This window comes from Ornithodoros turicata, chromosome 8 (assembly GCF_037126465.1).
Source record: "Ornithodoros turicata isolate Travis chromosome 8, ASM3712646v1, whole genome shotgun sequence".
In the NCBI taxonomy this organism is placed as follows: domain Eukaryota; kingdom Metazoa; phylum Arthropoda; class Arachnida; order Ixodida; family Argasidae; genus Ornithodoros; species Ornithodoros turicata.
In genome coordinates this window covers 33,595,131-33,609,075 of record NC_088208.1, presented here as the reverse complement: position 1 = coordinate 33,609,075, position 13,945 = coordinate 33,595,131, and the positions used below count along the sequence as shown (strand labels likewise).

General features: G+C 45.1%; 1 protein-coding gene across 4 annotated transcripts in view; it reads left to right on the top strand.

Annotated features, from left to right (window-relative positions):
- The window catches only part of LOC135367058 (calcitonin gene-related peptide type 1 receptor-like), a 93,042-nt gene extending 79,743 nt beyond the window's left edge, over positions 1-13,299 (top strand). For 3 of the 4 annotated variants that reach the window (XM_064600152.1, XM_064600154.1, XM_064600151.1), the window contains exons 11-18: positions 1,950-2,103; positions 2,224-2,290; positions 3,714-3,780; positions 3,886-3,971; positions 4,823-4,955; positions 7,052-7,093; positions 8,872-8,979; positions 12,802-13,299. In XM_064600152.1, coding sequence (XP_064456222.1) covers positions 1,950-2,103; positions 2,224-2,290; positions 3,714-3,780; positions 3,886-3,971; positions 4,823-4,955; positions 7,052-7,093; positions 8,872-8,979; positions 12,802-12,876 — 732 coding nt within the window. In that variant the 3' untranslated portion in view covers positions 12,877-13,299. The remainder of the gene's footprint in view (positions 1-1,949; positions 2,104-2,223; positions 2,291-3,713; positions 3,781-3,885; positions 3,972-4,822; positions 4,956-7,051; positions 7,094-8,871; positions 8,980-12,801) is intronic. The other variant, XM_064600153.1, reaches the window with a different exon arrangement.
- The last annotated feature ends 646 nt before the right edge of the window (positions 13,300-13,945 follow it).

Below are 13,945 nucleotides of genomic sequence, written 5' to 3'. Positions count from 1 at the left end.
CCGTGACGTCAGAGTCGTCGTCACACCGCCCACTTGACCGGGATGGAAGGCGAGCCGCGGCGGCACGGGAGGATTTCATGGCTCTGCCTCTGCTCCAAAATGGCGGAATGGGAGATTTCAAGGCGACAGCTCTGATCCAAAACGGTGCCACTGGCCTTGGCGCCTCCCATCGTGTGACGTCAAACGGCGCGCTTTGTGACAGGCTCCTCCCAATGGCCAAACTCTCCTAATAAACGGCTCTGCGAATTCCTGAATACTAGCTCCCTCTATGTAGGGCGGCGTCATCTTTTGTAGAAGCGAATGCGCCGCAAAGCCGCCATGTTTACGCCCACGCGTACCATGCATGAATGCTGTGTACCGATTTCACCCTCTTTTTTCAAACCTCCTCTGCTATGCATTTACTCAACTCCAGAATGTAGTGTATAGCTAAGCGTGCTACACTATAGCTACACTTTTGTGAGCGCATCGCGAGCTGTGCGTGGGCTAAAGATGGTGGAAATTCGTAGCAGACGACGCGGTTGTCTTCACCCAATGGAGAGGGAGCTGGTATTGGTGCACGCTAGACGACGCCTTTCTCCTCTGAGCGCCGCCCTCTCCACTCCTCCTGCTCGGGAGTGACGTCACGCAGGTCTCGTCGTCGCCTTTAAAATTCGTTTATTTAATATCTAACTTTAGCACTTTTCGGACCAAAAAATTACTAGATTATCGGCAGACGCCAACATAGTGGTATCTGTTTCATAGATGCTTTTCTAGATGCGACCGTTCGTATAAGCGTTTCAGGGTGAATATGTGCATGCTATTTCTTGCGTGTTCCCCATGTTTCATAGCAGCGTGGAGGTTCTGCTGGACGAAATAGTAGCAGTAGTAATTAACCGCTAAAAAAGAAGAAAAAAGCGAAGGACTTGGAACAGGGTGGCTGCCCTAAGGGCGCCTGCAGCTCCATCTCGTTTAGGTTACAAGAAATGTCACGTCTGGTTATGGTAAGGTGATTTTTTCTCTAGTGGGTGCTGAGATGCTCAGCAATCGGCACCATCTGGTACTTGCTTCCAAGTTATTATATGTGGGAAACGTGTACACATATTCTCGCGTACTTCCTTCACATCTAGCTGTGCCCCTACAGCGCAGACACAAACTGGTCACGGAGCACACACACACACACACATACATTGGGTGGTGATGGAGTGGGCGATTCACCGCCGCTGAGGCGGTGGTCACGGAGCAAAGAAACACGGCGCTTGTGTATTCCGCGGAATTAAGCGAGAGTAGAGATGAGGATCTTGTGTGTGTGTGTTGACTCCTTTTTTGTTCGTGCCTCTCGGTTTTCCTACATCATAAAGAATTCAGACCATGTGGCCAAAAAATGTGACGTTCTAGCCTTGTGATTCCGCTTTTAAACAGTTTAAGCAAGGTACGATAAGATACTTCAGGGTATGGACACTTCTTTCTAGCCCTCACAGTCACCTGACATTTCATGGAACTGGATGAAAAGCATTGCGCCTCTGGGAAGGTGATGAGTAGGCAGGTGAAGCCGACTTTTAGACGAGGTGCCCTGAAAATGATGCACATAAACCTATTAACAGTCGAGGGCGCAATAGCCAAATGAAGAGAGAGAGGGGGGAGGAAAAAGGATCTATATGTAAAGGGGGATCCATTATGATCAAGGGAATCGCTTGGAGCTAAATCGGAGCCATGAATATGTCTACGTTCGGAGATTGCGTCACTTATAACGTGAGAAAAGCGAGCGAACGAGCGTCAACGAATACTTAAAAGTTCACTGAAATTACACTTACAAAGAACAGAATACTGGAACGCGTACTGAGTGCTAATTTTGCAAAAAAAGATGTTGTCAAAAACATCAATAACGACAAAACAAAAAGAAGCAGGAAAACACACATTCTTCTCCGGAATTTTGTTATATTGACAGAACCCCGATTTTCATCTTACTACAGGTATGGTGTCAGGTATTGCACGTGTTGACGCAATACTTTCTGGTGTGCAACTACCTGTGGATGTTCTGCGAAGGCCTCTACCTACACACGCTGCTCGTTATGGCTTTCATCACAGAGGAGAAGATCCTGAAATGGTTTCTAATGATAGGATGGGGTAAGCAATCTGTTCGAGATTAATGGAGCATCCTTCGAAAGAGCCGATAATGCCTTCATTGTCTACTCGACGGGAGCGTCACCTATATTGATTTTCATATGCTGTATTGTTTCCTTTCAGGGTTCCCTCTATTTCCAATAATAGGATATGCCGTCGCGCGCGGATTGGACACGGAGTTATCTAAAATGTACGTAATGGACCTCTTATACCCTTGTCACATGGACAGTCTTCAAGGACTATTGAGTTCAATTGCCATTGAAAATGCAGGTAGCACCACCTAGCGTGTAATGTGTCAACCTCTCAGGAAACATTGGATCCAATGCTCTTGGAGATGTTGACGCGTTACACGCTTGGTGGCGCTACGTGCATTTCCAATGGTCATTGGTTTCAATGGTCGTTGAAGACTGCAGTTTTGACAGGGTTATTAGTAAGGTGAGGCGAAGTATAGTCAGAAAACTATGGCGACCAATCAATCAATCAGTCAATCATATGACGACCAATCAATCAACCAACCAACCAAACAGGTGGTGGTGGTGGTGGTGGTGCTAGTGAAAGAGCTCGCCGTTGTCGGCCTCACAGAGGTGGACAACGTCACGAGTAACGCTATGGGGGGAATGTGCGTCCTGGGCCGACTTCTAAGAAAGCTGTGCCGACATATGTCTGACAGCGTCTGAAGAACCAATCAATCAATATATCAATTCATCAATCAATCATCAATCGAATGTTGACGTGAATTTAATCAGTCAAATGTTGATATGATGCCGATCAGTCAAATGTTGATGTGATATCGGTCAATCAACTCAGATATATGGGCCACTTCCTATCCCCCCTCCTTGGTTTTTAGAAAGGCAACTCTGTAATGTGGTCGACAATTTGAACCTGTTTATATTACATTGGTTACATATTTTGTCGCCTAACATGTCTACGTTGTGATTGGTCATTGCTGAACCTACGAAGTATGTGGATCATCCGGACAGAGTTGCAAGGAAGGGAATTCTACAAAGCAGTCACATATATTAAATAACTAACGCTCCCAAAGTTAACGGGGAAACACTTTCACACTTTCCCAAATCTTCACTATCTGTAATGTGTAATCCTTATATCCTGTGGTCGCTAACAGTGTAAAGCGTTAAATTGCAGTGCGCTATTACGTAAGAAAAGCAGGAGAGAGAACTGAGACATCATCACTAAACTATCATCATCATCCTCGTTCATGTGGGGTCACCTACAGCAAGCAAGATGAGCATCATCACCGTTTCCAGCCCTGGTGCCACCAGCTTAACCTGACAAGCCATGATGATAAAAAATGTTCTCTTTCAATGTATCTCTTATTTCAATGAGTAATTCTTACCGCTTATGCTACCGGTCGCATTAGCCACGTTGGTACGGAACTAGGGTGAATTGAATATTATTGTGAGACGTTTGCCTAGCTTGAAACTAGGGTGACGTTTTCATAATTAGTGGTCGTCTTCTGTACAAAGACACAAGAAATCATTGTGGCTAAAAACTTTCTTTTGTGTGCGCGTTCTCGCCCAGTTGACAGTGTCTTAGCAAGGGCAGCTGATATGCAAACAAACTTGAAGGTAATGTGATTTTTTTGTATTTCACAGGTGCTGGTTAGAACACGACGTCTGGTACACGTACATTCTTAGTGTTCCTGTGTGCCTTTCCATACTGGTAAGATATGGTTTACACGCTTAGAAAGAGTGGTTTTGAGCTAGCACATAAAATGCACGCATATTATCTGTCCGATGTACAGCGATCTTGTTCCGCGTTTCGCAGCTCAGTTTTGCCTTCTTGGTCAACATTGTTCGTGTCCTCGTCACCAAACTCCGGGCTGTCAACTCTCCAGACAATGAAAGTACCAGGTGAGCAAAAAAATGAAATTTTGTTCCCTTCTTCGTGACCTTTTCATAGCTCACACGTTTGTTTTACTACGTCGTCCTTCGCTGACAAGAGAAAATCGGTGCGAAGAGAGAGACAGTAATAACCGACAGAAATGTGAGTCGCGCTATTTCACGCAGAAGAACATAGTAAGTGAGTGCTGCAGAGGAAATTGTACCGCGACCTTTGCTCGACGACGGTTTGGGTCTTAATAAGTTCCCGGATGTGACTTATAAATGCTACGCAAAATACCTTCGGACACACGAAAGTCATTGCAAGAAAAAAAATAAAAACGTATACCTCGGCGTTGAATACGATGCTGAGCTTCGTTGCCGATGCGAGCTTCCGATTAAATGAAATACTAGGTGTGAGAGAGGAAGAGAGAGAAAAAAAATACGTATCTGCGATCCGCTTTCAGAACGTTTTTGCGATACTTCTGAAACGCGAACAAATGTGTTGCTTCGGGTGTTAAGTATTTTAAATGGTATTCTAGTTTTGCCAAAATATTTTCTAGTTCTCAAAGGGTCGCAAGCCAAGCATTTTGCTGCGACCGATCGAAACAGTCATGCCCAGCAAAGTTTGCTAGATAAGACCAAGGCCTGTGTGCACTATTTACATCAAAAGAGAGAAGAAAAAAAAAAACGAAAAAGAAAGTCTACCTCTCGTCGTTTCAAATGCGGTTCGCCTCCCTTGAACAGAGCTCTCTAATTGTGACAAACGTTCAAAGCTCGAGCATACAGGTCTCGGCACTTTCCCCGTCTCTTATGGGAATTCCAACCGCCCAATGTGCTTGCGTTTGTATTTATGTAGGGGCACTTCGTCTGCCCTTTTGCAGGAAAGCAGTACGTGCCACGGTGATACTGCTTCCGCTGCTGGGTCTCCATTACGTGGTCACTCCTTTCCGGCCAGAGAAAGGCACGATCTTCCTGGCGTACGAGATAATCTCGGCTCTTGTCACTTCGCTCCAGGTAACGTGGTTTTGTCTCTAAACAGAAAGAATCGAGTGGCCTTTAGGAATGGTGATTATGGACCTGGGAGAGTAATGGGACGGAGCAATCGTGCGGATCGATTCTGTTCGGTATATTGCGATTTTGTTGCGTACTTCAGTCAAGGCTAAGCGTCTCTAAGCAAAGAGAGGGAGAGAGAGAGAAAAAAAAGATTGATTTCATTTCACTTGTTGAAGCCTTAAGGGCCACGTATCGGGGTAATAATTGCGATACTGGAGACTAAAAGCTAAAATTGCTTCCAAAATTACTCTTTATTTCTATTTTTTTTTTTGTCCGCTGAGTGTGAATTTACTCCTCAGCACTGCAAATAGTCCTTGAACTCAGCAACTCCGGGTATTTAGTCCTCAGAATAACTCAAATGACCATTTTTCTTTTTGCTTCTTTTTATCGTTTGTTTTCGTGTTAGCGCCGCGAAGCAACTGCTTCTTTTTTCTTTTTTTCTTTTTTTTAGAGCGTGGGTCTGGAGCTTTGCTAAGCGTGGGACTCATATCACTCACACAATTTTATAGTTACTTTGTAAATGTCCTCCACCGTCACAAATTTACGCGATTCGTCTTCAGAGACAAGCACTTCAATTACTGAAGTAACTGCTTTTTTTTTTTTCGACATTCATTGATAAAGGTCAAATCATAAGTTGAGAGTGAGTTCAGATTCCCAGATATATATTTTTTAATTCTTTGACCACAGATAGCGCAAAATAAATGTTAACGTGAAAGCTAGCGCAAATTATTTAGTTTTGTTTTGTTATTCGTGCCTCGACTTTCTGCGATGCGTTTGAAGCATAACTGCTAGCAATCCAGGAAGCCAAAGAAAGTCGCATGAATCTATATCAGATTTTTAACAAAGTTCATACCTTGAGTAAATAACACGGTACTTATTTGTCTTTATACCTTTGGTTATGTATATTAAATGTTTGGTGTATGTTTATTTTGTTTGCTATTGACTTTGTTATGTTATCTATTATGTTTATATTATGTCTTATGGTATTGTTCATTTTATAATTTATTTTTATTTGTATTATTGTTACATATTTTCACATTTCGAATTCTCTACTTATTTTTCTATGGTATAAGATGTTTGATACGTTATTACGTTCATCATACAGCTTCGTCCACGATATTTTCATTGTAGCTTGTTTTCATTTCGCGTCCTCTTCTCAGGTTTCCTCTACTTTCGCATTTCGTATCACTCATCACAAAGCAGCATAGAGACGGGTAATTCAGTACTTCAGTCCCCTCTTTTGCTACAAATATTAAACACACACACTTATCGTCATCACAAGAAGAAAATATCGATCGAAACGACACGACAGAAAGAGGAGAAGAAGAAGCAGAAAAAAAATGATGAAGACGTACTACGGTCGTAGATCGCTCTTTACTTAGCTGTCATCATCAAGAGGGTTCCAGCAACTAAAGAGTACAGAAACCAAGAAAACCTACCGTTAACTTCGCCTTTCTGTATTTGGTTTACTGATTATTTTAGCCCGCATATTTTTTTTTAATTTTTACGCTACCGCACGAGCGTATAAAGTTGGGCTGGGCCAGAAATGTCAGGATGCGGCGAATATATTACAGCATAATAGCTTTGCTTTCTCTCTTTCTGACAGTAATGGACGGTTTTGGACGACTTTGCTTTTATTTCGAACGAAGCAGAAACGCAAATAACACTTGGTTCCCTCGCCCCCTCTAAACACCAAGCAAGCGCGAATTACTAATGCTCCTCCGAGTGTCCGACAACGATGGCAAGAGGCAACGGTGGGGTGTTCTTTTCGCGAGTTCCTCACAATCCCGTCAGAGAGAGTCGTTGTATGTTATGAATGCTCATAAAGGGACCTGTCTCCTTAATTACACGATGCCGAAGGTTTCTTATTCCATTTCCATTGACGTTTTCTTTTCTTCTTCTTCGTCTTTCTTTCTTTTTTTTTTTTTTTTTTTTGGCAATGAAACAAAGGCTTTGACTACAAAGGCTTTGGTGTGGGTGCGAAAGCGTGGGAGGAAGTGCTAAGAAGCCTATTGCTGAGATTTTATTTCCTCACGTGGCGTTCTTTTCTGTTGCAGGGACTTTGCGTGTCTCTGCTCTTCTGTTTCTTCAATGGGGAGGTGAGTAGATATTCGTTTTTCGCAAAGCTTTGCCGCGGAAACTGCTTCAGGAGATTGAAAAATATTCGTCTTTTTTTATGCACCCTTAAGACAAATAACGGCAGGACAGTGGCAGACATGTTTACGATGTATGACTTTGCAGATTAATGAGTGCGGGGGCACGTTAATCATTCCATGAAAGTTGTACGTAAACACGTGGGTTCATGTCAAACGATCTGGGACCGTTTGCCCTTCTGATTACGTTATTCGTTTCAAGAATAGTGCTACTCGAGTTACCATCCCTCCCTCTGCATAATGTTTAAGAATAATTGGATGTTTACGTCGCGAGACAACTGAGATTATGAGCGACGCCACAGCGGTCGGTCTGTGGAGAGCTTTCGCCCACCTGAGGGTTCTTTAACGTGCGATCAAAGGTCATCACACGGCATCCCGTTTTTAACGTCCCTCGCGGAAGATGGCATGTCTAAGCAACTTGTCCCCTGCCACCAAGTTGCTGGCGTCCGGGGCCGGGTTCGAACCCGCGATCTCGGGATGAGGAGGCGAGCACGCTACCGACTGAACCACCGAGGCCGGTCTACATAATGTGTAGGAGCGTTAGGTAGGATTTGCACAACTGCAAACCGCGCATTCCACATTATGCGAGCGGCGCCAAATGCCTCGACATACTAGAACGCGCAAACAGATAACACGAGGCGATCGCTCGTGCCCGAAGGGGGCAGTAAAGGTCCTACAACGAAATTCGTTTCGAAGAGAGCTTCTGTTTCTCCTCTATCTACCGCAGACGCTTCTAGAGTAACGTTAGCACAGTTCCATGTGAAGCCAGCCCAGGACGCAAAAGACTCCTCCTTTGCGAGGAACATATCGTAACAAACCGCCAGGCTAGCCTCTCGGCAAAACGTTGATCTGCGACTGTAAAGCGTGCTTTGCCTGCATAATTCCTTAGCATGCAGGGGAAGCTGACTTTACAAACGCTGTTGATTGTATCATTTCCTTGAGTCTGAAGCGACGGAAGGGACAGGAACACAAAACACAAGTAGACAGGACTAGATTAAAATCAGCAATGAAGCCCTTAATCCACTTTAATGCACTGCGTGAACATACTCAGTATGACTTTATTCTGGACACCGCTGCGCCTTACCTGTTCAGTACCAGTAACAGCGCAATCCCGAATCAGCATGTTCAAATAGGCGAAGGATGCATGCACTGTAAGATAAAATAGTGCACTGCGCAGCCTCTACCCAAAAATAATCCTCAACTGAAAAAGTGCATTCGTATCGTTAAGCCCACACGACTGGGACGGGCCCAAATGGCTTCGGTTATCCTAGGTTCAAACGGTGGACGATCGTGAACTTATCGTCCTTGAGTAAATGATTGAATGTTGACCTTCATTGAAGCAGTGCAGCTTGCGACAAAAGTTTAGGGAACACGGCATTGGCGTATTTCTTCATCGGAGCCGCCCCCTGCGGAAGAGATCGAATAATAAAATGGGTGACCGGCTATTCTATCCATCTCGCAGTATGTGTGTTCGTTCCTTTTTGCTGCTGGGGTGTTGCACCAATGTAGAAATGCGACACCCCGCTGTTCCATAAACTTTCCTCCGATGCTGTACCTCTCGGTTTCATTCAATTTGATTAAATGTCATTTCCTTGGTTCTTTAAGTCCCAGTTTTGGAACTATCTGTGTCTCCCGCTATAGGTGACGGCTCTTTTGACATATGTGTGATCAGTTCAAATTCACCTCAAGTTCAGAAACTAAGCTGTGTCTACTGTCCATTTCAGGTGCTGGCGGCCCTTCGAAAATGCCTATCTCAAACGCCATGCTTTGGGAGCGACGGCCGCCGACTGTCTTATGCCAACACAAGCATAAGTGTAAGTTGCCTCAAGAAGGTACGGAAGCGTTCAGACTACCGTTTTCTCGCTGCAGGCTGCGCTTTCTTCTGTTGCTGCATTTTTCTATCTGTTCTGCTTAAATAATATCTCCATCATTCCAAGGAAGCTACTACTATAACGTACGAGTGGAACATCTGCTTGGCTACTGGCCGTACTCTTAGAGGTTCATGCACTCGACCATCCACTCGAGCTGCTTCAGTGGCAATGTTATTCAAAAGTTGACCTCGACTCGACACGCCTCCCAAGCATAGGAAACCGCTGGCGCATTCTTCGCGTGTTACACGATGACGCTGGTGTTTCCCCGAAGCACAATAGCTGCTCTAGAGTCACTAAATAAGATTTGCATCAGAGTAGCGACACTGAGTTCTGCAGGCGAGCAGGGAAGCCATTTTGTTTCCGCTCTACACCCGCGCCACCCAGAGTTCAAGAGCAGAGACAACTAGCATAACAGTGCTCGCCGTGGAGGCCGTGGGTCAGGGAAGCGTTAGAGTCACTAAGTAAGGTTCGTTAAGCTTATTTAGTGATTCTAGGCTGCTGAAGTGAAGAAGCGCCTCTTTTTTTAGTTCACAAGAGTCCAGGAGCTTGTGAAGTCGAGGGCAATTTAAGAAGCCGTAAGTTTCTGATCAGTTCGAACCCCGCCGAAGAAAGCTAGATGGTACTCCAGGTTATTCACAAGAGACACACAACCACAAGAAAGAGATGAAGTGACAATGAATGTGGGAATCTGCCATCAAGAAACAAACTAAGCGACCTGACGAGTCGATACATGAGACGAACCTGTTGCTTGAGCATTACCGGCGGGAGGGTGTTTTCACAGCATGAAATGTACAGTGGGAACATCGAGGTACTGAAATAGAGTTTGAAGGGGGAAACGGCACCAGTTCATCTTGCAAACTACACCGACTGACACTAAAACAGGACGCGTTTCAGCTTTCAATCGAAGGAATAATGGCAAATTCCGCTGATCGCTTTTGTGTAACGCGGTACAGCATGCCAGCCCATGTTCAATGTAGAAACCGACGTCCAATGAAACGTGACGCACGTTTGATAGAAGCGACCAGTGTGACAGTGTACCGTAAGTCGGTGTAAGATTTTCTGTTCTAGAACGACGAGTGCAATTCGTGAAACTGAAGGAAAGAAGGAATAATTTTATTAATTTTTCTTATTAATACTGCGAGTTACAAAGCGGGACCATTAGGGTGATCTCTGTTGTAAATTACCTTAATTTAAGCTGTTACTAAACGAAAGTACGTCATACATTAGTAAAAATGCTGCCCACGAAGTTACATAAAAGACGTTAATGCGTAAAACATACATACGCTTCTGGAAACGTCCTTGCTCTCAAGTTTGCCAAACCACATGCCCTTACCGATAAAAAAACTTCCGGCTTTTCCGATAAAGCCGTTACGGAGTTGTCTGACGTAACTACATTGTACTACCTGTAACTACTTGTAACTACCTGTCTGATATGTACATACTCTGACCTGTGTCATCTATACCAGCCTACATTATCGTGATAAGTGAGACCGTTTCACAGCTCTATTTTCTTCTTGTGTTCTCTAGGTTTTGTGTACAGGCGCCTTTCACCCTCTCCCACGTACTTCCCTCGCGCAACGACTGAGGGAATGGAATGCGCAACGACTACAATATATTCCAGGCGCTTTCTTTTCCCTGAGCCTGGCCTTTCCAGTTCTACTCTGGAAGAACCGAACAGTAGCTTTTGTCAGCCATTTCTTTAGTTATCTCTCAGTGCAAGTAGAGAATGAGAGCGTGCGCTTTATCTTCACAGCTGTCAGCCATTCCGAGAACGCCCTGACGACAACATAGTCACTCACAACATACAAATTTGTTTATGAGAGCTAAAATGCACTGGAAAAGGGGTCACTGTCGGCAAAAGGCACGGGGAAATGGCGGTAATGAAGGTGACGCGCATTGAAAACGGCGGACAATTCACAGCACCTGCCAGCCTAGATGGAAGTCTGTTTACCATAGCGTCTCAGAAATGATGTCATACGTATATGTATAGCAACGGTGGGGGGAGTGCGGATAGCATCGCATGGCAAAACGTCGTACAAAGCAATCCCGCAGCGACAACTTTGCTGCGGCATTATCAAAGATGCGGCATGTTAAACGAGAAAATGGTGGCGCAGAATGTGAGAGGTGGCAACGATACTTTTTATATGGATAATAATTTACTCTAGATAACGTAATTGGTGACGAGCGCGTTTCACTGTGAAAGAACGGACGCTTTCTCCAAAGTCACTAGAAACTTCCTTCTCTTCTTGAGTGTTCCGCAAAACAACATTGTGCCTTCCACATAGTCCTACACTGATGCCGTTTGAAGGTAGCGCAAATTACAACCTGGAATGTTAGTAGTACACTACAGATTGTTGTGACTTCAGTCATTGCCATATTGAGGCTCTCGGGGGTACGCGAGCGGACACCTTCCTGAAGTCCGCTGGAAGCCTCCCAGTCTCCAATGAAAAGGGAGAACGAGGACTACTTCCCAGAATCCTTCAAGGCCGAAGCCTTATTCCCAGTACGCGCTGGCTCTGTGTCTGTACAGAATACACGTCGTGTCAACGGGCCTCTGCCTCGATTTTGTCTACCGTGTGGGGCCACCTACCTCCGCTGCGGCTCTCAACAAGATGTCGTAGCGATGTGCCGAGACAAGCACTAAGTTATAATGACAGGAGTCATCCCGCGAGTGACAGAATAAGTGAAGCAAGAAGATGTCCACAACGCTTGGAGCACACGAACAATAGAGTGGAGGTGTAGTGCGCCGTAATGCCAAAGACAACGAAGTGCTGACCACAGCACGCTCCCGCTTCTGGAGCTCGCGCTCCGAGTAATAAACATTCTCTCTGCTGCCGCACTGGCCGAACCGGTTGCCTCTTTCTCTGGCTCCGGTCGAGCTCCCACATCTGGTGACCATCTGGTGGCCAGAGGAAAGCGAAGCTCCCCAGGACAGTTGTAGTATAGTTGTAGCTTACAATCGACGGACAAGGCTATCTTCGTCTACTGCAGGACAATTACTTACGTCTGCACGCCAAGCAATATGTAGAAAAATACTGTTCCCTCTAGTTGGGTACATTAATGGTGACGCTCCGTAGCAGCTGCTTGTTGCTTTCTAGCTTTTGCGCTAAGAAGCGCTTTCGCAGCTTATTTTTCATATGCTCTGCTTATCATACGCTGCTCGCATGCAGTGCTATTCGTGATGCCGAGTTTGAAATGGAGCTAAAGAATAGATGCCCCGCTTGGGGAAAAGTAGCTCCGGAACGTTCGAGCCAGATGGAGTTACTATTGCTAGGACGTTGAAGGTAACTAGACGTATTTCGGTACTCGTATATTGCACAAGTTGCTTCAAGGTGCCATGATATCATGGTACCATCCGGTGGCAGTACAAAGGTAACAAGAACTGATGACGTCACTCGCTCCCACACCTAAACGATGGTGGCGAGGCTACTCCACTGTCTAGAGATAACATATAAACAGATGCGCGTCGGTATCGTGGAGGAAAGCTTAATACATTTGATTATCAGAGTCAGGCATCAATTTTCAAACTTGGCATCACTGCGGTAAATCGCAGACGCGGAATGCGCAATGTTTTGCGGGTGCTAGCAATGAACTGTACTGGTAGGAACGCAGTGCAAAGTGTGAATAAGCTTTCCTGGAAAGAGCTGAGACCACGGCACATTTCAAAATGTCCTTATTATGTAAGTTAGGGAGCCTTACAAACGACTTTACGCTCGGGGACAACACCTGTTCCTATACAAGTTTGCATATGACACTCACTTTGCTGTTTCTCTCCTCTTTCAGTTTATGCCGCGGCAAAAGGCGAATGGCAGAAGCCCATCAGTGTCGCCGAACCACGTGCAACAGACGCTTTTGTGAGTGGCTTCGGCGTGTGTGAGAGACGGATATGAAATCGGTGCCAAACGCTGCACACTTTACGTGTGCGCCCTCGTGTGTTCTGTGCCGTCATGCTTGTCACAAGGTTACGTGTTCATGTGCTCAAAATCCGCGTGAAGGAACATACGCTTTCAGCGAAAAAAAAAAGAAAAAAAAGAAGAACTCAACGTGAAGTATACGTGCAGGACACAATGTGACGCGCGTGCTGGTAGATCAAGGAAGCGGCGAAACGTCGTGCAGGAATGTCGGGGGACGAGAATGTACTGTTTTGAAGTGCAAAGAAGAAACAGATCTCAGAGTTTATCCACGTGCTTCTCTCTCTCTCTCTCTCTCTTTTCTGTTTTGTTGTTCTCTGAGAATGCCTTTGATGGAAAGCAGTAAAGGATGTGAGTGAGACATCAGGGAGAGCTTTTGTTTGTCGTCTTTCTTTTCTTAACATGAAATATTCAATGACCAACGCACAAGCAAGACGTTTCTTCAGGTAATGTCGTTGCTGATCTGATTGGCTGCCATGGGTTGCTACGTCAATTACGTTTCGCTTCTGAGAAAGAAACCCTCGTCGAAAGAACGTTCGGGGGTCAAAATTGTATGTCATGAGACATTCATTGGATGTAGGACGAGAGCACAAACATCGCTGGAGTCTGGTAGACGTGTGGAAAACCCAAAGGGCTGTTTTAAAAATCAACGAGATAGGTTTTATTTCAGCTTGGCACGGTGTATTTTAGTTTACGCATTTTTGACTCGTCGTCGTTCACGCGAATCTGTTAAATAAGGTTGCTCTGAGGAGTAACACTAGAACATAATAGCAGCATACCCGAAGCGGGCTGGTATAATTGCGACGACGGCAGTATCTCCTTGAGTTTCAGGGGTTGAGGACAAGGACAATTTAGACGACGAAAGGGCGAAGAACGGGATGGGACGGAATCGCTTTTCTTGATGACGTGCAAGTTCCAAGGTCGCCTGATGTGGTTCCAAGTGGCCTTAGCTGGTGTTACCGTATTTCCAGCGAAAATTAAAAAAAAGCAACTGAGGCGAGCTAGTGTGTGTATTG